At 39.2% G+C, this 22,210-nt stretch overlaps 4 protein-coding genes across 4 annotated transcripts; all 4 read left to right on the forward strand.

Moving 5' to 3' along the window:
• The first annotated feature begins 868 nt into the window (after positions 1 to 868).
• Positions 869 to 3,353, forward strand: LOC125227620. The gene is made up of 3 exons (XM_048131975.1): positions 869 to 1,020; positions 2,482 to 2,549; positions 3,107 to 3,353. The coding sequence occupies exons 1-3, from the start codon at positions 927 to 929 to the stop codon at positions 3,323 to 3,325; spliced, it is 381 nt and encodes a 126-aa protein (XP_047987932.1). The 5' UTR covers positions 869 to 926; the 3' UTR covers positions 3,326 to 3,353.
• Positions 3,354 to 5,025: 1,672 nt separating this feature from the next.
• Positions 5,026 to 6,138, forward strand: LOC125227536. The gene is made up of 3 exons (XM_048131872.1): positions 5,026 to 5,147; positions 5,680 to 5,747; positions 5,866 to 6,138. The coding sequence occupies exons 1-3, from the start codon at positions 5,051 to 5,053 to the stop codon at positions 6,058 to 6,060; spliced, it is 360 nt and encodes a 119-aa protein (XP_047987829.1). The 5' UTR covers positions 5,026 to 5,050; the 3' UTR covers positions 6,061 to 6,138.
• An 8,522-nt stretch (positions 6,139 to 14,660) lies between these two features.
• LOC125227539 lies at positions 14,661 to 17,266 on the forward strand. The gene is made up of 3 exons (XM_048131873.1): positions 14,661 to 14,817; positions 16,003 to 16,070; positions 17,031 to 17,266. Exons 1-3 carry the CDS (start codon positions 14,721 to 14,723, stop codon positions 17,223 to 17,225), a joined length of 360 nt encoding a protein of 119 aa, XP_047987830.1. The 5' UTR covers positions 14,661 to 14,720; the 3' UTR covers positions 17,226 to 17,266.
• Positions 17,267 to 18,727: 1,461 nt separating this feature from the next.
• On the forward strand, positions 18,728 to 20,765 carry LOC125227591. Its single transcript, XM_048131933.1, has 3 exons — positions 18,728 to 18,883; positions 19,425 to 19,495; positions 20,377 to 20,765. The coding sequence occupies exons 1-3, from the start codon at positions 18,781 to 18,783 to the stop codon at positions 20,593 to 20,595; spliced, it is 393 nt and encodes a 130-aa protein (XP_047987890.1). The 5' UTR covers positions 18,728 to 18,780; the 3' UTR covers positions 20,596 to 20,765.
• Positions 20,766 to 22,210: the final 1,445 nt, after the last annotated feature.

Below are 22,210 nucleotides of genomic sequence, written 5' to 3' on the forward strand. Positions count from 1 at the left end.
CAATTTCCATAATGTGCTTTGGCAGAATCGAAAACTACTATATTAGGTACTAGAAAGACTAGAGAATGAAACTGCTATCAGAAAGTAGGTTAGGTTAGGTTAGAACTGTGAACCTCTGGAAAAGGAAACTGCTTGAAAAGTAGGTTAGGTTAGAACTGTGACCCCCCGGAAAATGAAAATACTATCAGACAGTAGGTTAGGTTAGGTTAGAACTGCGACCCCCTGGAAAATGAAACTGCTATCAGAAAGTAGGTTAGGTTAGGTTAGAACTGTGACCCCTGGAGAATGAAACTGCTGGAAAAGTAGGTTAGGTTAGGTTAGAACTGTGACCCCTGGAAAATGAAACTGCTATCAGAAAGTAGGTTAGGTTAGGTAATAATATGGGCAACAATTAATATGGCAATAATTGCTTATGGCGTTTGAATATTCTATGAAACCATATTATTGCACTTAATAATATGGCTAACAAATAGTATGGCATTGTATGATTATGGAAGGTAATATTCGGATAAACAACGAGTATGTCATATGATTTTTATGGTAAACAAATCATTCGGGCAAATGAAATTCAGGCAAGTTAGATTCGGGCAAATGAATATTATGTTAAATGACTGTCGGGCAAACAATAGACAACCTAAGTATTTATATAATAGTTTAATAGGTATACTAAAGTGAAAATGTAATAAATATGTTTTCAATAGCAATCTAGCCACTAATAATAATCTTATCAACGGGTAAAAATACTTCTCAACTTTTACCACTTTCTATAATTGATCTCATGTAATATTAATAATAGTGTAATAAATCGGTTCGATCCAGATAGCAGACGAGCTCGAAAATAGATATAACGGAGTCGGCGTAAAGGGCGCGTTATTCCCGCCGCCGCCACCGCCGCCGCCGCCACCGCCGCCGCCGCCGCCGCCGCCATGTCGCCACTCGCTTGCTCGCTGCTCGCTCTCGCCGCGCTGCTCGCCGCCGCCGATGGAGTGATGCCACCTTTTTGTGGCCATCTCTGGTTAGGTAATCACAACATAAACAAGTCTTTCTTTTTACATTTTGCGTTAACCAGAAACGTGTGTAATTCATGAAAGTTTTAGAAATTTAAAGTGAAAAATGTCGGGTGCCGTTCAAGAAGTTTAAACATTCTTATGGTAGATGTATGACGTATTGGTAGCTTTGATGATGTAGCATTCGGGTGTAATAGCTACCTGGTGTTAGTTCAACGCTCGAGCATGGGTATGGGTATATGATATCATTATATGTATGTCAAGTCCTACCCAGGATATTAAATTTTCTCACTTATCATTTTTATATTACTACTGTAGGCCTAGCACATGATGGCCGCGGGAGTATGTCGCCGCGAGATAGATGACACGTCTTCTTCTAACTGTATTAATGACATAAGGACGGGTAGTCTATCTCGCGGCGACATACTCTCGCGGCCATCATGTGCTAGGCCTACTGTTACTAACTGAAATGTAACTATTAAAATTCAGTATGCTGCCTATACCTTTGTAAAAGGAAATAATCACACAGTGCCAGTGATCGATGATTTCATGATCTGGTTTTAATTTGAATGTAATTTCATTGGTTGATTGATATATGATATCATTATAAATGTATTGTAGTAGAAGTTTTCAAGTCAGGAATTAGGGAAATGCATTTATTAAGTTTTCTTTTCAAATGTTCTCATCTGTATAATGTGCTTGGTTTTTGAAGCTCCAGCTATTTTGTTTTCAACATTGAGTAACATTTTTAACTCTTAAGTATGCGTGACTGTTTTTCTTTTGGTAGTTGTTGTTTAAAAATTGTTTCAATGTCTTAAAACTACAACTAAATTAAAAATTAACCACAAAAAACAGTAAAAAAAATTGTCTGTGTTTGTGACACCCGGGACATTCGATCGGAAATTGTTGATAGAGAAATAAAAAAATGTTACCATTCACGATTTCAATTTCACCCTGTATATTCAACTAGGGAGCAAATCAAATTATTTTATTGAATATTTTTTGATTTGTTATTCTTTCAAGTAGTCACATTACTATATATAAATTATAAATTGAAATAGATATCATACATAAAAGAAAAAACGGCAAGGCCACTGGTGGCCGAGTCGGGAATCGAGTCGGGTTCGATTTCCGGCTTGGCCACCAGTGGGCCTGGCCGTTTTTTTCTTTCGTGTATGATATCTATTTCAATTTATCACCCTGTATATTTTTAAATGTTTCTTTTTTTAAGGTCATAACGTCCTTTAAAAGTGGCCAAAACTATGAAAACAGCCTTAGAGGAAAAGCCAAATACGTTATTTTGTTTTGTCACCTGAGTTGTCTTTAGTGCACTGATTTTGTGAGATTTAGCTCAATTCTCTCTACATAGGAATTTTAGCTCGTGCTTTAATACCTTCAAAGTTCATATTAAGTATATTAAGTACACTTAATATGAACTTTGAAGGTACTAAAGCACGATTGTTTTTTTTTACAGGCCGCAGAACAATCGACAAAATTGAGTTTGTGCTAACTGTTTCTGGTGGAGTCGTCAACATTCCTGATGTAAGACATTTTTATCAAACAAGCAAACACAGCAAAGTTCTTACACTCGACTTCACATGGCTGGTTAGGTAAACGTCTCGGCATTCCATGTTGGCCAATTGTGATATCTTTATCGTAGTATTACGATAAAGCACGTTGCATAGATGTTATCCTATTCAGTGTTTAAAAATACCTGCAAATAGTGGCTCATACAAATGGACGTTTTAATAGCTTAGTAATTTTTATATTTACTTAATTTGAAATTTCTGTCTGAATTACTCTTTAAGTTTGATAATTTTTAATAAATTTGCCATTTTTGTACAAACATTTTTCCAAATTCACTGAAAAATAATACATGAATTATTTAATGCTCACCACTTCTCCACGCACCTTTGCCAACCGTTTCCCTTTTGCTTATAGTGGCATCTACCACAAAATAGACATAAATAAAATAAAAACTATGTACTTAGAATTGAATGACGGTAATTTGGACGCCGTCATGGTATGTACAATATTTATGTACTTTTAGGCACGTTTAGTCTTTTTAACTGTTAATAACAATAACTTTTATTTTTCAGAAATGCTCTTTACCAGGACGGAGACTAGTGGGGGAGGATTTCACAGCTTGCAACGAGCCTAATTACACGCCTACAATAAGGCAAGCATATAAGCCCCCGAATGATAAGACACCGAACTTCGCAATGGTTGACATCGAATGTCCTAGTAATTTCACCGGATGCAATCAACTTGCCCTTAAAGTAGAGCAGTATTGCGAAATGGTCACTAGCCCTCATTGAGTATGAATAAATATTATAATGTATGAAAGGTACATTTTATTTTACCCAAAATACTTATTAAAACGATTATTTGCATTGGACGTTAAAGGATCAAAGTAAAACAACGATTATTTGAATAAAACGTTTGTAAACGTTTGTTTTTAGATAAAAAGCCAGAACAAAATCAAAATTTTAAGAATCGGTGCCGAAGAATCTGCACACATCACTGCAGGTACCGCTCACATTCGAACTTCATCTTCATCAGTTTACTGACTCTGCAAAAATATGACTGGTACTGTAGGTACATTTAGGTGCTTGTACTAGCAGACTTTATTATTAATTCTAGTTCTGATATTTAATTCAATGTATTCTAAAAACAGTTGCGACAGTTCACTTCCACTCGCAGTTCAGTTTCTGGTGTTTTAGGAATCTGTCGGTAGAGCTATCTTCTCATCTCTTTTTAAAATATCAAGAAAGTTATTTTGATAAGATGATAATAGCTAAGTCTATTTAAATAAAGAATATTATAATAATTATGATATTCACTTAGACGTGTCAAAATTACGCATACCTAATTATAACGATGTGGAATAAAATTACAACGATTATGGTGGATTGCAAGACAAATAAAATTTTTCACCTTACCACTATCTGTAACATTCGTACTAGCATTATGAAATAGTTGATTTTGTTGAATTGTGATTATTACTTAATACCTACATTAATTGCGTTCTAAGCTTGTAAGTTTGTATGGCTATGAAATGAATTAAAACAAAATGATACACAACAGTCGTAAGATAAACAACCTCACACAACATATTTTAATCGTTTGAGACGTTTGAGTCAGTGCTCAAAGAGAAAAGAGTCGAGATATATAAGTATGTAGGTATTCATTTACCCCTAAATATTACAACGACACGTTTTTTTTTTCACTTAAGAAAAAAAATCACAACTAAATCAATATTTTGAAATTCAAATTTTGGCACAGTGAGTATTGGAAATATATTATTATGAATTATTATAATTTTGATTACCATATTAAGGTAGATTTAGACGAAGGTTTTGATATAAACTTAGTTAAGACGAAATTTGGAAATCAAATGAGAAAAAATCACTATGACTTTTGATAGAAATCACCTCCTTTTGAAGGGTAGGTAACTAAAATTAAAACGCCTAACTTTTAATCTTACATACTTTACTCCTCATACTTGTACCTATTTTGTTTTTTAATATTCAAGTACTTATTAAGGTACACTTGGGTAATTCCGAAAGTCGTCTAATTTCGAAAGTCGCACAAAAATCACCATTAATTCCATCATATCCAGATTCCCCTTTCGGAATTACCAGAGCATTTCCAACATTCGGAATTACCCTAATGTATCTTACCTGTTTATAAATATGGTAGTAGGTATATTTTTCTACACGTTTACGTCATGTAAAAGTTTTGGCGTAATCATTTTAAGTTAAGAAGTCGCTTGCGAGTATACATTATGTACATGGTATTCATTAAAACCGTGAAATTCATAATTTTATGCGCTAGTGTTAAAAGCAAATAGTTATTTATTTAAATTGTAACCTGATTTTCAAAGGATAAGAATACTTGTAAGCGTTTATCACTGTCAATAATTGATCTCATGTAATCGTAATGAAATAAATGTTACTTGGTACTCAAATGAGCTAGCAAAATAGATATAACGGAGTTGGCGTGAAAGGCGCGGTATTCCCGCCGCCGACGCCGCCGCCGCCATGTCGCCCCTCGCCTGCTCGCTGCTCGCCCTCACCGCGCTGCTCGCCGCCGCCGACGCAGTCATGCCGCCACCCGATTGTACCTCCGTCACGTTAGGTAATAGGAATTGTTTTAACAACTTCTTTCGTACTGAGAGAAAAGTACCACTAGTATATAAAAAACTAAGTGACTAATTTTTACATATTTATTACATGTTTATCATAAAGATATAGCTATCAATTTATTAACTTGTCGCTAAAATGAAAAGTTGACAAAGCAGTAATTCATTAATATTAATGTATTCGACTGTTTTCTTTTTGTGGTTTTTTAAGCTAGAATAAAATTATAAACTTATTTAACATAAATTATTAACATTCATACTTAAAGTATATCAGAGCTTAGTCAAGTAATAATTACGTTTTTATTTGGCTCTACGTTTAAGACGTGACTACGTCAAAGGCAGAATGACGGGGAGTTATATAGACAATATTTTAGTTGGACGAGTTTGTCAAACTAAAGCATTACGACTTTTTGAACCAAAATTTCAACATTAAAATATTTGAAACTAAGCAGTTTCACCACGTTTTGCATAGCATCATTGAGAGTGAGTAGATAGTTATGATTAAAATGATTTTGTTTTTTATTACAGGCAAGGTCACAGAGGACGTAACTACATTTAGTTTAAATGTTGGTGGTGGCGACGTCAGAATTCCTGATGTAAGATTTCAAACGTTTGTAGCGACGTCTACAACAATAGTAATAAATACATAATTACAGTAATTCGGGTGCGATCCTAGTATAAGTCAAACTTACTTTTTTATTTTTTATTTTTCAGAAATGCACTAGACCGGGCCGAAAACTAGTGGGGGTGAAAATCGAGGCTTGCCTTTCGCCAGAAAAAAAAATTAAAATAACGCAGGCATTGCAGACCGCGCCCGATTTCCCACCGAACTTCTCTCTGTTCAATATTGAGGTCGATACAATTGTAGTCAGTGTTCAGCAGTATGGAGAAATGGTCACTCCACCTTGAGTCGTCATAAACATTGTATGAACAGGGAAATTATGTGATAAGAAACTGATTCTTGTCAATAAAAAATATGAATTAAAATGTTTTTTATTTTACCCACAAAAACTTATTAAATCATTCCCTTCTTTAGCTGAGGAATATAGTCTTCACATTGGCTGCGGTATAAAACCTTATTATCTCGGACATATGAGAATAAGAACAGAAAAACAACTCAATCTTTCTGTAATGTCCTTATTTTCATATTATAACATCTAAAATAGTGATCATGCTAAAAGCAGAAGTCATGCTAAAAGGTTATGATCATTAGCTATGGGGTGTTTGCACCTTTTACATAGGAAAATGTCGTATAAGGCCGGCAACGCACCTCTAACACTTCTGGTGTTTCGGGTATCCATGGGCGGTAGTGATCGCTTACCATCAGTCTGATCATTTGCCTCCTATCTAGAAAAAACAAATGTAGCTAAGAAATAAGAATGAATTTAGGATGAATATAGGTAGTAACATGTAGCTAGTTTCTTTGTGTTAACTTTTTTATTAATAATAATATTTTGTGAAATACGAAACAGTAAACTAAAAAGTGAACATGAAAACTCGTCAATGCTAATAATTTCTACCATTAATTGGTATCTTGAAACTGGTATAAGCAGAAGCGCGTGTAAACTAGAGATGCGCAAAACGCTTCACTGAGATGAAAAGATTGATTCATATCTTTCGCTCGCGGTGATATCACTCATTTTGCTCATTCCGCTCATTTCACTCAGTGAATCTGTCAGACTAATTGGAGCAAGATGGCGAATCGTGAGATACGATCCCGGCATATTGGCAAACCGCGAATCCTTCCGAATCGCTCCGAAGCTGTCATTTGAAACATTTGCATCGTTTCGCTCTTTTAGTTCGGCCATTCGAATCATGAGTGGAAAAGAGTGCGCACTGCGCAAGTAACTCTGAGATAGGTGAGTAAGGCCTACTTGCACCAACCACTTAACTCAGGGTTAGTGGGCTGTCAACTGTCAAATTCCATATAAAATAGTGGGTTAACCCTCGGGTTAACTCTCCATTTTCGTTGGTGCAAGTGGCCCTTACTGAGCTAAATAAGAAAATTGAATCGCTACTGAGTTGAAGAGTGAACGAGTTCAGCCAAAAGACATAGTTCTTTTAAATCACTCACTCGCGAACGACACATCTCTAGTGTAAACGGAGTCGGCATCGACAGTGTGCCATTCCCACATCCATTCAGATGGCTATCCATTTGGCTATATATTTTTGTGTATTTTTCGTTCACCGCTCATGGGAGCGGCACTGTCGAGCTGTCGACATTCCCGGAAATAAAGCCTTAATTAATACTACGTTGGTGGGAAACAAACAATTTTCGCAACCTGGACGCTTGCCTTTCCAGAAGTGTCACTTGCGCATTGTCAACCCTAACAACCCGCGACATGGAAATTCTATTTTATTCATAATTTTGTTGTAACTACTACTAACCGCTGACGTCATATTTGGTTGCTTTTACGCTTAAATTTTTTGTCATCGTTCCGTTATTTTATTCATAAATTTATGCTATAATTTCCTTTGTAATGTGTATTGTATACCTACTTTTCATGGCATCATTTGGTATGGTATGGTACTGACGGAAGATCAGCGTTGGCCCCCTCAGGCTAACACCATACTAACACCTACCTACCTTTTTGTGATGTATGTGTTTTTTCCACTTTGCCATGAATACAATGTTTCTATTTATATTTCTATTTTTATTTCACATCTTATTCATTAAAACCATGAAATCCATAATTTGATATGCTAATATGGACGGACCAATCGTGGATCTGTGCTGATTTTGATAAACTTGGCATGTATTCCAGTTGTTATACTTACATTAGTGAATCTCACGGGTGTAAGAGGTGGCTTGATCATTGTATTGTTACAAGTGCAGCTTGGCCTACCATTATTGATGTATATATTAAGTATGATGTTTACTGGTCAGACCATTTTCCACTCATAGTGAAGTGTAATTTGGGCTCCGTACAGCCAAAACAATTTATCTATAATCAAAGTAAAAATAGTGTTCTGTGGGGAGAGAGAGATATAGAGGAAATTGAGCTGTATAAAAATAAATGTAACTTGTTACTAAAGAATATTGACTTTCCCCAGTCTCTGTCCCAATGCTGCGATGGTATGTGTCATAACTTGGAACATAGAAATATAATTACCAAATTGTACTGTGATATTATTAGTGCTCTAAGTTTAGCTTCTATAACTTCTAAAAGTAAACTGTGTAGAAGGCATAGAGGTAGGCAGATCATGGGTTGGAATAAATATGTGGCTGATGCCCACAGGGAGTCTAGGAGTAAATTTCAGATGTGGCAACTTTGTAATGAGCCCTCAGCGGGTCCAGTGTATGAAGAAATGTGTAGTAGTCGACGCAGGTTCAAGGCCAAACTAAAGTGGTGTAAGTTAAACCAAGAACAGATAAAACTTGATAGGCTTGCTTCATGTCATTCCGATAAAGACTTCCGTGCATTTTGGAAACAAACTAATAAACTTAACATAAGACCTGGACTTCCTGTGAGTATCGAAAACAGTACTGAGCCGAAGGTGATAGCGAATAAGTTTGAGGAACATTTTTCTGTGAAGTCACCATTGAACTGCAGTGCTGCGGTGCCTGATGCTGGGGCAGCCATGGCCAGGGTGAATGTTACCAAATTTTCTGCTACGAGAATTTCTCAGATTATTAATAGCATGAAGAGGGGTAAGTCTCCCGGGCATGACGGCTTGAGCATCGAGCATCTCCAGTATGCAGGTGCTCATCTGCCTAGGGTTTTGGCTATGCTTTTTTCCTTTTGTATGAGTCACTCCTTTATGCCAAGTGAGATGACTAAAACAATTGTTGTACCTATCGTTAAAAATAGAACGGGAGATGTATCTTGTATAAATAACTACAGACCTATCTCACTAGCTACTGTTGTGTCTAAAATATTTGACAGTTTACTTAATGCTGAGCTTGATAAGTATTTGCAACTTCATGATGCACAGTTCGGGTTTAGGCCCGGCATGTCCACCGAAAGTGCTATCATATGCATGAAGGAGACTGTTAAGTATTATACTAATAAAAATACACCTGTTTTTGCATGCTATCTTGATTTATCAAAAGCTTTTGATCTAGTTAATTATGAGCTTCTGTGGAAAAAGCTTTTTGAGGCAAATGTACCTAGAGAAATAATCTATGTTTTTAGGCATTGGTATACTAGTCAAACTAATGTTGTTAAATGGGGTGATGCAATGTCTGATGAGTATGGCCTTGAATGTGGGGTTAGACAGGGGGCTTGACTTCCCTAAATTGTTTAACTTGTATATAAATGCACTTATCGAGGAGCTCAGTAGCATGCATGTCGGCTGTCGCATACAGGACACAAGTTTCAATAACATTAGTTACGCAGACGACATGGTGCTGCTGAGCCCCTCGGTAGGCGGGCTTAGGAAACTGTTACTAGTCTGTGAGCAATATGCTAACAGTCATGGTCTTAAATATAATTGCATTAAAAGTGAATTAATGATTTTTAAATCTGGTAATAAGTGTCCTGAAGAGGTTCCTCCAGTGTTGCTTAATGGAGTGCCATTAAAAAGAGTGTATGTATTTAAGTACCTTGGCCATGTATTATGTGATGATATGTGTGACGATGAGGATATAAAGAGGGAGCGGAGGGCGCTGGCGACCAGGGCGAACATGCTGGCACATAGGTTCGGGCGATGCACAGTGCCTGTCAAGATAACTTTGTTTAAAGCTTTTTGCACATCACTATACACATGTGCACTATGGGCCAGCTGTACGCAGAGGGCGCTGGGTGACCTCCGCGTCCAGTATAACAATGCGTTCAGGGCGCTGTTGCGGCTGCCGCGCTGGTGTAGTGCATCGGGAATGTTCGCGCATGCGCGCGTAGATGGTTTCCAGGCCATGCTGCGCGCGCGGTGCGCGGCATCTTTGTGCCGCCTGCGTGGCAGCCGGAACAGCCTTCTGGCCGTCTTAGCTGATCGCTGGGATAGTCAGCTCCTCATACACTGGACTAGAATGCACTCGGTGGTGGCCACCTACACATATAACTGAGTGTATGTGGCTGTTACCAAGGCACCTTAATTAGAATTAGAATAAGTTTTTTAAAAATGTATTTTGCTCACTGTATGGACTTTGGTCTGAAATAAAGATATTTTATTTTTATTTTATTTTATTTTATTTTATTTATTTATTTCACATCTTATTCATTAAAACCATGAAATCCATAATTTGATATGCTAATATGAAAACCAAAAACCAAAAACTTATGCCGCGTTGGGAGGAGAAGGGCTTATCTGTCGGCGAAAAGAGGCTAACCAACCTTCGGTTTGCCGACGATATAGTCTTGTTTTCCTCAACTTCATCCGAGTTACGTCACATGCTAGAAGACCTTAGCAACGCAAGCCTCGAGGTTGGACTGAAGATGAATATGTCAAAAACTAAGGTCATGACTAACAGCACAAATCGTAGGATTGAGATAAACGGAGAACACATCGCATATGTCCATGAATGAATACCTTTACTTAGGCCAAATAGTCTCTTTCCAGGCGCGACAAGACAAAGAAGTTCAAAGACGCACTGAAAACGCCTGGAAGAGCTATTGGTCAATGAAACACCTAATGAAAGGAGACCTACCTCTGTCACTCAAACGTAGGCTCATGGACATGTGCGTACTTCCAGTTCTCACCTACGGTGCTCAAACCTGGTCTTTGACGAAAGCTCAGAAGTCCAAACTCGGGGTTTGCCAGAGAGCTATGGAGCGCAGCATATTAGGTGTAAAATTAAGGGATAGGATCCGGAACACCACGCTGCGCTCTAAGACTCAAATAATAGACGTAGCTCGGAAAGCGGCTAAGTTGAAGTGGGACTGGGCTGGCCATGTCTCCCGAATGCCGGACGACTTGTGGGCCAAGATAACCACGGAGTGGGAGCCCCACGAGTCAAACCGGGGATCCGGCAGACCACACCGGCGATGGCGGGATAACCTTGACTCATTTTTGATTGGCTGGCCAGAAATAGCACTAGACAGAGAAGATTGGAAAAAGAGGGGGGAGGCCTTTGCCCAGCAGTGGGACACAGTAGGCTCTGAATAATAATAATAATAATAACCGCTACAGAAAGCGTGTGGACTGATTCCAGCAGAATCGTCTTTTCCAAAGCGACCAAAGGAAGGTATACCGAAGGTGGGAGGAAACCGACGATCGTGTGTCCGACGTGCGGCTGCCGGATGCTACTGCCATGTCTGATTTCTGGCGTAGCATATGGTCGGTGCCCGTCGAGCATACGGAGGGCGAGTGGATGACCGTTGTCGAACGTGAGTGCGAGAACATCGAACCTATGGGGGCTATCACCATCAGCCCCGACGACTTAAGTTGAGCCATCCGTAAAGCCCAGAACTGGAAAAGCCCTGGGCCGGACGGATTGCACAACTTCTGGCTAAAATGATTTCGATGCTCGCACTCGCGGTTGGCAACGCAATTCCAACAAACCCTCGAGCTTGGTTCTCCCCCACCTTCCTTAACAACTGGTGTTATCTTTCTACTCCATAAGTCCGGTAGTACCACGGAAGCAAAAAACTATTGACCCATTACATGCTTGCCTACACTGTACAAGCTCCTTACATCCATTTTGAGAGCAAAAATTAATGCGCATATTGTCGCTAACAACATTTTGGTCACCGCTCAAAATGGATGTAGGGTTGGGTCCCGTGGTACTAAAGAGCTCCTCCTAATAGACATGACCATGACAAGTTCGGCGGAACAAGGGGGCCATCTCGGCCGCTTGGATTGACTATAAGAAGGCCTATTATTCGGTGCCTCACTCATGGGTGAGGCGGATATTGGAGTTGTATAAACTTAATGCAGCTCTAATATCCTTCCTGGCCGCATGTATGAGGCAGTGGACCACAGTCCTTTGTCAACCAGGAGGTAGGGATGCTCCCCCTGGTCCGCAGGACTTCATAAGGATTGAGCGAGGAATATTGCAGGGTGATAGTCTGAGTCCTTTATGGTTCTGCCTAGCTCTGAATCCCCTCAGCACCCTTCTGAAGGATTCAGGGCTAGGTTGCCGGCTTCGGAGAGAGGGTGAAGTCATATCTCACCTTCTGTGCATGGACGATCTCAAACTATTTGCACCGAACACCCAAGATCTGATGGTGCTATTGAAAACCACAGAAGTTTTCAGTACCGCCATCAGAATGGAGCTTGGTGTCGATAAGTGTGCGGTTATGCATGTACAGCGGGGGGAGGTTGTAAATTCAGAAAATTTACTACTTTCTGAGACGATGTCGTTCAGATCTATCTCTGAATCAGAAACCTATAAGTACCTTGGTATGTCACAGTCGTTGGGTATTGAGGATGTTAGCATTAGACAGTCGGTGAAGGAGCGCTTTTTCGGTCGGCTCACAAAAGTCCTTAACAGTCTTTTGTCAGGAGGCAACAAAGTGCGCGCCTTTAACGCCTGGGTAATGCCTCTACTCACATACTCCTTTGGCATACTAAGGTGGACCCAGACTGAGCTGGACGCCCTGGTTCGGAGGGTCCGGTTACTGCTTACCACACACCGTATGTTACACCCGCGCTCGTCTGTTATGACATTGTACATCCCACGGAAGTTTTGTAGGAGGTAGGGCATAGCGAATGATATTCTGCTTTGTGTGGTAGGGCACAGCACAGCGGATATCGTCTCGCTCGAATCTAGAGCAGAGCCCAACTGGGGTAGTACCTCCGCCTTACAGAAGACCGCAGCCAAATAGCACTAGACCCTACTCATAGTGTTGTGTTCCTGCCGGTGAGTAAGGCTGCCAGAGCTCAACGAGGGTGCGGTGCTGATGACGGGAGGACTTACGGAACTAACTTGTTCCATATATTGTCCTTTAGAGTCGTCGGCAACCCGAACCCTCCTTGGAACTTGTACACTCCTTTTTGCTGTGTACTTAACACAGCAAAAGGGAATGTACAAGTTTCTAATGGGGTGGCAACGCGCATGTGACACTGTTTGCGTTGCATGCGTTCATAGGTTACGGTGACCGCTTTCCATCAGGCGGACCGTATGCTTGTTTGCCACCGACGTAGTATAAAAAAAAAAAGTGCGGTGGTCGAGGCTTCCTAAACGCCAAAGATCTCCACAACCGTGAGGTGTACAATCTCAGGAATTACTTCCTTAACAACGAGTGTCGGATGCATCGTGATGTGGTGGCAGTAGACGGAAACCTCACGCCGCTCTCCTTGGCGAAAGATAACTGGCGCAAACCTGTGGTACTAAGTGCTGCGGACCGCAAGACGGTATGGGAGAGTAAGCAGCTACACGGGCGGTTCTACAAGGTCCTCACGGGACCCGATGTAGACCAGGGTGGCTAGCCGAATGGCACAATCGCTCACGAAATGCTCACGAAACGAAGCGCTAGTAGATATCTATCTCTATCGCGCTTGCGTATTGGCGCGACAGAGCCAGCGGCGTATCGCTTTCGTTTGGCGTCGGAGAAATGCCATTCGGCTACGGGGCCTGCTCGCATCGGTGAACTGGTTACGATTCGGGGACCTCTTCGGAGAAACCGAGGGTTTTGCCTGTGCAATTGCCGACGAAGTTATGATGACGAACAACTACCGGAAATATAGCCTGAAAGACGGTACGGTCGACATTTGTCGGGCATGCCGCCGTGCCGGAGAGTCACTCAGGCATATCGTTGTTCTCATCTAGCTAACGGTGAGTACTTGCACAGGCATAATCTCGTAGCCAGGATCATTCACCAGCAACTAGCTCTTCAATACGGCCTTGTGGACCGCGAAGTACCGTACTACAAGTACTTACCTGCGCCAGTTCCCGAAAATGGTCGTGCCACGCTCCATTGGGATCGATCTATTATCACTGACAGGACTATTGTAGCCAATAAGCCTGACATTGTCATAATAGATCGATCGCAACGCCGGGCCGTGCTCGTCGACATCACCGTTCCCCATGATGAGAATCTCGTGAAAACCGAGAAGGACAAGTCCAGTAAGTACCTGGACTTGGCTTACGAGATAACCGCCATGTGGGATGTTGATTCGACGATCATTGCTCCGATAGTCGTTTCAGCGAACGGTCTCATAGCGAAGAGTCTCGACCAACATCTCGAGAGACTCTCGCTAGGTGGTTGGATCAAGGGTCAGATGCAGAAGGCGGTGATCTTGGACACGGCGCGGATAGTCCGAAGGTTCCTCTCTCTGCAGCCCTAACCACCGGCGGCTTGGTCCCTGCCCCGCTGCTGGCGGCACCCTAGGTTAGGTTTTTTATAATGTGTTTATATATTTTGTATTGTTTTGTATGTGGTTTTCTATTTTACTTTTATAAAAATACCTAGCCTAAGAAAGAAAATAAATACTGAGAATAATAATAATAATAATATGAAAAGCAAATAATTATTTATTGAAATTGTAACCTGATTTTCAAATGATAAGAATACTTGTAAACGTTTATCACTGTCAATAAAATTGATCTCATGTAATATTAATGAAATAGAATGAATCGATTCGATCTACATGTTACTTGGTACTCAGATGAGCTCGCAAGATAGATATAACGGAGTCGGCGTGAAAGGCGCGGTATTCCCGCCGCCGACGCCGCCGCCGCTGCCGCCATGTCGCCACTCGCCTGCTCGCTGCTCGTTCTCACCGCGCTGCTCGCCGCTGCCGAAGCAGTCATGCCGCAACCCGATTGTACCTCCGCCAAGTTGGGTAAGGTGTACTCGGGTAATTCCGAACGTCGAAAACCGTCGGAAAATTCCGAAATTCAAATGATAATCACCCGTGATTCCATAGTAATAAGGGTCCCTTTTCGGAATTTGCCGACGGTTTTCGACGTTCGGAATTACCCGAGTACACCTTAATTGTAATTTGTTTAACAACTTACTTCTTTCTGAGACAAAAGTACCAGTAATCTGGTAATACATAAAAAATAAGTGACTCATTTTTAGAATTAGTGACTCGTAACCCGATAGTGTCATTTATTACATGTTTATCATATAGCAATACATACAATCATACATACAATCACGCCTGTATCCCATAAAGGGGTAGGCAGAACACATGAAACTACTAAAGCTTCAGTGCCACTCTTGGCAAATAAGGGGTTGAAAGAAAACGAAACTGTGACATAGCAATAAATTTATTAATAAAACTTGTCGCTAAAATTAAGGGTCGACAAAAGCAGTAATTCATCTACATATACTAATAATATTATAAATGGGAAGGTGTTACGAGTAGTGTCTGTTTGTTTGTCCGTCTTTCACGGCAAAACGGAGCGACGAATTGACGCGATTTTTTAACCCCCGACGCAAAAACGACGGGGTGTTATAAGTTTGACGTGTCTGTCTGTCTGTCCGTCTGTCTGTCTGTCTGTCTGTCTGTCTGTCTGTCTGTCTGTCTGTCTGTCTGTCTGTCTGTCTGTCTGTCTGTTTGTCTGTGTGTGTGTCTGTCTGTGGCATCGTAGCTCCCGAACGGATGAACCGCTTTCGATTTAGTTTTTTTTATTTGAAAGCTGTGTTAGTCGGGAGTGTTCTTAGACATGTTTCATGAAAATCGGTCCACTAGGTCGCGGTCGGGGTTTTTTTCAAAATTTTAATTTTGTGGTTATTAGGTAGAGATAGTAGAAGGGATGATGGAGAGTGACATAGGCTACTTTTTGTCCCTCTCTAACGCGAGCGAAGCCGTGGGAACAAGCTAGTTTAATATAAATGAACTCGACTGTTTCCTTTATGTATTTTTAATCTAGAATATATTGTTACAAGCTGTTCTTGACACTTTATTCGATTTGTGAACACAAATTCAACATTAAAATATTCGGAATTGAGCGGTTTCACTAAACATGCCTTGAACATGAGACAGTAGGCAAGTATGATTAAAATTTCTTTCTTATTACAGGCGAGGTCACAGGTGACGTAACTACATTTAGTGTAGATGTTGGTGGTGGCGCCGTCCGAATTCCTGATGTAAGAATTTCAGTTACGCATATTATCATGGGTGCACGACACGACTGGTGCTGCCTACATTTTCTCTGATTTCTCTATGTAAAATCTTATATTGTAAAAATAGTTTCAACGGTTGCCGTGGCAATAAAATGTATGAGGAATTCGCGCCGTCTCGTAACTAGGTTAAAACCAGCATTTTTGCTATACAAAATACTATTAAGCATTTTTCGTTTTCATTTCTTAGGTATCAGTTTGTAGATTTGTTGTTGCAGTTTTAATGAAACAATATGCTTACAGGTACCTAAGCAAATAAGGCAGTCCCATGTCAAGAGCGTAGCATATTTCGTCGTCTATTTATTATAATCAGGGAGCGTACTTTTCGTGCCGATGACGTCAATTTGACGTCACGCTCCATATAGGGGGATCACAAATTGTTTTATTGTTAATTATTAATCATTAGTCATCAATCATTTTAAGTTATGAATTTCTTTGCATGGTAATGAATGCAAGAAAGATGGTGTGCTTTACGTTAGAGAGAAATTCTCTTTTCTACGTATTTATTGTCATGTGTTGTTAACAATACTATTTAATTAAATTTATTTATAAAAACAAATCAAATAATTTTATTCACGTTTCACATTTCAAGTAGGTATTATTTATGCCACATGTAAATGGACTACTGTATTTGAAGTAATTTGTAGGTATACGATTAAAATGATTGACGACTAATGATTAATAATTTACAATAAAACTATTTGGGATCACCCTATACGGAGCGTGACGTCAGATTAATGTCATCGGCATGAAAAGTACGCTCCCTGATTATAATAATCAGCAGATTTTCGACACGCACATGTGAAAAGTTCTCCTTTTGCTGTAGAAACGTCTACAACAATAGTATAGTAATAAATACATAAATAACCGTATTTCGGGCGCGGTCCTTGTACCAGTCGAACTAACTTTTTTATTTTTATTTTGCAGAAATGCACTAGACCGGGCCGAAAACAAGTGGGGGTGAAAATCGAGGCTTGCCTTTCGCCAGAAAGCAAACTTAAAATAATGCCAGTATTGCTGACCCCGTCCGATATCTCACCGAACTTCTCTCTATTCAAAATCGCGGTCGATAAAATTGTAGTCAGTGTTGAGCAATATGGAGAAATGGTTACTGCACCATAAGAAACTGATTCTTGTCAATGAAAAATATAATAAATTAAGAAGTATTTTATTTTATCCCGTAAAATTTATTACCTATATCATTCTTACCTGATTGCCGCGAGAGTATGTCGCCGCGAGATAGATGACATGTCTGCTTCTAACTGTATTAATTACATAAGGACGGGTAGTCTATCTCGCGGCGACATACTCTCGCGGTCAGGAACATTTCCAGCATTGAAGAGCTTAAGTAGAAACTTTTTAGTTTATTGTACATACATACATACATATAATAACGCCTGTATCCCATAAAGGGGTAGGCAGAGCACATGAACTACTGTTTCAGTGCCACTCTTGGCAAAAAAGGGTTGAAAGTAATCCAAATTATGACATTGCAGTGACAGGTTGCCAGCCTTTCGTCTACGCCACAATTTAACATAATTATATCCTACAGTCGACTTCTACGACACCCACGGGAAGAAAGGGGGTGGTGAAATTGTTAACGTCACCACACGAGGGGGGGGGGGTAGTTTATTGTTTGCCGTACCTACGCATAATTTTTATTGTTTAAAAAAAAATAATTAAAAGGTACGAAGACACCAGCCATAACTAGTAAGATACATTCATATTGTGACACGCTATGACAGGCCAACTCCGGCCAGACACGTCTTAAGGACACCTGAGCGCTAAACAAGGACAACGAAAAGACCCGCCCACAGTCGTGGGCAAAAGCAACAGCCAAATATCCTCACCAAAGGATGGAAAGGCCACCATCACCCTCAGGAAGAGGGGCCCATGATGAAGACTCGAAAAAAGTTCCGTTTCTAGCCAAACTTTGCTCTGATACGCGTTGTCCCGAGTCCCGACCGAGTGCAGATCGAGGTATGGCACTATTGCGAAATGGTCACTAGATTTTGATTCGAGTGATAACCATAATGAATACAATGCTAATACAATTTAAGCCATGCTCTTTTTTTTACTAGGTTCGTGGAAAGTGGGAGATAAACGGTTTCCGTACCTAACCTAAACCTTTAGGTTGCTTGTGCTTGTAGTGATGCTTGAAACCTACTTCTTACCTACTTCCACCAACCTTAATGATCCGCTGCACCCTCGTTTAGCTCTAGTTCCTTATTCATTTGCGGGAACATAACACTATCAGTTCAAATTATAGCCTGGAGTAAATAATGTCACTTTAATGGTAAAAATTAAAAATAAATGGTAAAAATTAATAATCATGAGATAAAAATTAAATTGTACGAGTGATTAAAAATGAGACCAACGCCAAGATACTTATTTTATTTTACCCCTGACTGATAACAAGTTTTGTTTCTGTTGTTTTAAAACAAAACTTTTTCATTTAAATAATCAATATAACTTATTAACGCGACATAAGTAGGTGCTTACGATACAAATATCGAGTTATTATTTCCAACAATAATGGAAATGTTGTTTCGTAGTAATAAATCAATTGGGCACGCAGGTATTTTGGTATAAAGTAGGCAGTGTCAAATAATGTAATCGACGTTTTTAACGCGCCATTCCCGCCGTCACCGCCGCCGCCGCCGCCGCCGCCGCCGCCATGTCGCCGCTCGCCCGCTCGCTGCTCGCGCTCGCCGCGCTGCTCGCCGCCGCCGACGCCGAGCCAAACCCTTTTTGTGATAGCCTGGATTTGGGAAGAGATTGTGAATATCTATTTTTATATTCAGATCTGTTATTAGTCAATTCATATGAAAAATAACAAGGTAAATTGAAGGGTGAATCAAGTAACGCGAGACTTCTGGGGCTCGTTTTTTTTTTAAATTGGCATTACATGACCACCTATCGCTTGTCGTGGAAAGTGCCGACCCTGAGCTATCGAGTCATTATAATATTATTTTTTTAATATATGTAATAATTGCAGAAAACTTAGGATTTAATTTAACCCGACGTTTCGGACATGACCATTACGTCTTGTGGTATTAAATAAGAAAACATTTATTGACACGCATATAAAAATTGAACATTTACACAAAAATATTAAAAAATAAAATAGACAATTAGCATGCATGTCAAAAGGAACGGGCTCAGCATGTTATGCTGCGCAGCCATTTTATTACAAATTGACGGCGCAACGCTGATTTTCAGTCCGTCCCCTTTTCTGAACCTCATTAACAACTATGCGGTGTAGGTTTGTATTTAAATAATATCTGTATATTTTCATATTTTCGTGCTGTATATTTTCAGATGGCTTTCCATTGAGTAACTACCAGAAATTTACGCTAACTGTTGCCGGTGGCAAAGTCGTCATTCCTGATGTAAGATTTTTATGACTGTTTTTGTACCTATACTTAAATAGTATTGAAAACTATGCTTGAGTTTTAAGGAAATGTATTAGAAGGGATATAAATATAAAAAAAAAAAAAATAATAAATAAATCGTTTATTCTCAAAATAAACCCTTTTTTAATAACATTAGATCTTCTGCCAAACTGCAGGACAGTTTGTTGGCAGAGGGGACTCCCTTACATAATCTAAGTGAGTAGAACTATCTAAGTATGTTTACGCTAGGTACAGTTTTGATGTATTGCTTACAGAAAGTTTTAACTTCAAATTATCTATGAAAATAACTATCTAAGTGGATAAATTCTAGGTACAGCTTTGATTTACATTTTACAGTAATTTCAACTTTAGTTTTTCTAAGAGAAAGTTTTTCATTTTAATTTTGAAAAGAAATAGATTTGAAGCATTTTATCTGTTTCCCACGTTGACTGTGTAATGATTCGTTTGTAAAAAAAATTATATCGCTCCTAACATAATACAATAGATCTGTAGATAGCTAAGGTAGTGGTTCACAAGAAGTTTAAATACAGAGATACTTTATTGTTTTTTTTTTTCGAAATTCGATAGATATTTAAAATAACTCTTTATTGTATCATTCAAGCATTCATTTAGAGACTTAAAACTTTCATGAGACATCTTTTCAATATTAAAAAACGGTAGAAGTACGTCGGAATATACGGAGTACACGGAGTGTTACCACAACGAGTCCTCATGTCATGGCCTGACGATCACTCAACTAATTTTTGACACAAGTCGCCAATTACGATAATAATACAAGAGATAATTTATGTGTTTTTCTTTCATTTTCTTTCAGTAATACTTAATATAAACTAATTCAGCCTTTTATTATTCTATAGAAATGTTCCAGACCAGGAAACAAAATAGTCGGCGAGTCTATCAGCGTATGTAACACGCCAAACTCAAAGCCCATAATCATGCCAGCGTTGCAGACACAGTATCATTTCAAACCGAACTTCGCTCTGGTGGATATCAGGTGCCCACGCGATGTCGCTGGCTGCGATCGGCTCAAGGTTGAAATCTGGCAGTTTTGCGAAATGGTGACAGCACCTCAATGAGCACGGAAATCCTTCCGTCTAACCACCTAATATTTTCCTATTCACACTCCCGTGTACTATTTCCTTAATTTTTATTTCGCCCTTGCAGATTTGTAACCTGTCGATTGTAATAAGAAAATTTTTTAAGGTGGTGTGTTAGAGGGTTCTTAATCAATAAATTAAATAATAAATCATTTTTTTATTGCACTCACAAAAATACATAATTAATCTGCATATGAAGTTGTGAATATTTGTCAGTACTTATACTACTTATTAAATAAATGTAGACGGCACGCAACTAATAACAGTTATATATAACGTACAATTTTTGGACGCTGAAACTACAGTTTTAAAGTTAGATTAAACTTTTTTAAATAGGTGCAGGTACTTGAGATATTTCTATCGACACTGTCAAGAGGTTTACATAATGATATACGTAATTTATAATAAGTACATTTATTTCTTACTTTTGTAGGTTTACAATAGATCTTATAACTAGACATCAGTGCTAACTTGGTTGTACAATATTGTTATTACACATGAAACTTTTTATCACGGAGAAAATTAATTATAAAATAATTAAAATCCAATGTTTACTAATATCTGTTTTTGTTACTAAAACAAACATTGATAACTTCAATTTATTTACATACATATATCAGAAACATCAGAGTACTTTTCATTATCTTGCTGGGGAAAAAATATTATCAAGTGCAGAACGCACCACACAAAATATGGAACGCCACGGCAGCACGTGGCATGCCGGGCTCCAGGCCCTTATACGACCGTCCGATCACTATCAAGAGGATCTCGTCACAAAAAGAACGCCGCACTGAATGATCTCGAATTAAAGGACCCAAAACAAAAGCCGGGTGGCAAACGAATAAACAATAAAAATCTCTAATTAATTAAATGAAAATTACTCCAGTTTCTGTATCAGACCTTGAAGTAAACAAAACCCAACAAATGTCATTCCAGAACAGCCTTAAAAAACCTATGATAACATTTGTTATCATGTTTCTAAAATATTATATTTTCCAAAAATCAATACCTAAACTATATCAAAATAATACAAAGTTTTTCTGGAATGACAGCCAAAATACCTACAATTTCGAATAATACTTGTTGTATGGCAAACCTGCAACAGATAAACATAAATATGTGCATTTGAAGTGCAACAGATAATGCAATGAACGAGAAGAAAGTGTTTCATTCAAAAATTAAATTTATCCAAAATATTTAATTACGACTATCAAAAAATCTGCTACGTTACAACCTAATCCACTTTTTGGTAGCAGTTCATTTGTGTGTGGGTCACAGTTCTAACCTAACCTAACCACTTTTTGGTAGCAGTTCGTTTGTGTGTACCTCACAATTCTAACCTAACCTAACCACTTTTTGGTAGCAGTTCATTTGCAGTTCTAACCTAACCTAACCTAACCACTTTTTTGTAGCAGTTCGTTTGTGTGTGGGTCGCAGTTCTAACCTAACCTAACCTAACCCACTTTTTTGTAGCAGTTCGTTTGTGTGTGGGTCGCAGTTCTAACCTAACCAAACCCACTTTTGGTAGCAGTTCGTTTGTATGTGGGTCGCAGTTCTAACCTAACCTAACCCACTTTTGGTAGCAGTTCGTTTG

The sequence above is a fragment of the Leguminivora glycinivorella genome, chromosome 6 (genome assembly GCF_023078275.1).
Source record: "Leguminivora glycinivorella isolate SPB_JAAS2020 chromosome 6, LegGlyc_1.1, whole genome shotgun sequence".
Classification (NCBI taxonomy): domain Eukaryota; kingdom Metazoa; phylum Arthropoda; class Insecta; order Lepidoptera; family Tortricidae; genus Leguminivora; species Leguminivora glycinivorella.

Excerpts from the sequence above, each read along its gene's own strand:
- LOC125227620 (XM_048131975.1), top strand. The coding sequence starts at position 927 with ATGTCGCCACTCGCTTGCTCGCTGCTCGCTCTCGCCGCGCTGCTCGCC. Across the intron at positions 1,021-2,481 it reads TTGTGGCCATCTCTGGTTAG|GCCGCAGAACAATCGACAAA; the intron begins GTAATCACAACA and ends TTTTTTTTACAG. Across the intron at positions 2,550-3,106 it reads GAGTCGTCAACATTCCTGAT|AAATGCTCTTTACCAGGACG; the intron begins GTAAGACATTTT and ends TTTATTTTTCAG.
- LOC125227536 (XM_048131872.1), top strand. The coding sequence starts at position 5,051 with ATGTCGCCCCTCGCCTGCTCGCTGCTCGCCCTCACCGCGCTGCTCGCC. Across the intron at positions 5,148-5,679 it reads TTGTACCTCCGTCACGTTAG|GCAAGGTCACAGAGGACGTA; the intron begins GTAATAGGAATT and ends TTTTTATTACAG. Across the intron at positions 5,748-5,865 it reads GCGACGTCAGAATTCCTGAT|AAATGCACTAGACCGGGCCG; the intron begins GTAAGATTTCAA and ends TTTATTTTTCAG.
- LOC125227539 (XM_048131873.1), top strand. The coding sequence starts at position 14,721 with ATGTCGCCACTCGCCTGCTCGCTGCTCGTTCTCACCGCGCTGCTCGCC. Across the intron at positions 14,818-16,002 it reads TTGTACCTCCGCCAAGTTGG|GCGAGGTCACAGGTGACGTA; the intron begins GTAAGGTGTACT and ends TTCTTATTACAG. Across the intron at positions 16,071-17,030 it reads GCGCCGTCCGAATTCCTGAT|AAATGCACTAGACCGGGCCG; the intron begins GTAAGAATTTCA and ends TTTATTTTGCAG.
- LOC125227591 (XM_048131933.1), top strand. The coding sequence starts at position 18,781 with ATGTCGCCGCTCGCCCGCTCGCTGCTCGCGCTCGCCGCGCTGCTCGCC. Across the intron at positions 18,884-19,424 it reads CCTGGATTTGGGAAGAGATT|ATGGCTTTCCATTGAGTAAC; the intron begins GTGAATATCTAT and ends GTATATTTTCAG. Across the intron at positions 19,496-20,376 it reads GCAAAGTCGTCATTCCTGAT|AAATGTTCCAGACCAGGAAA; the intron begins GTAAGATTTTTA and ends ATTATTCTATAG.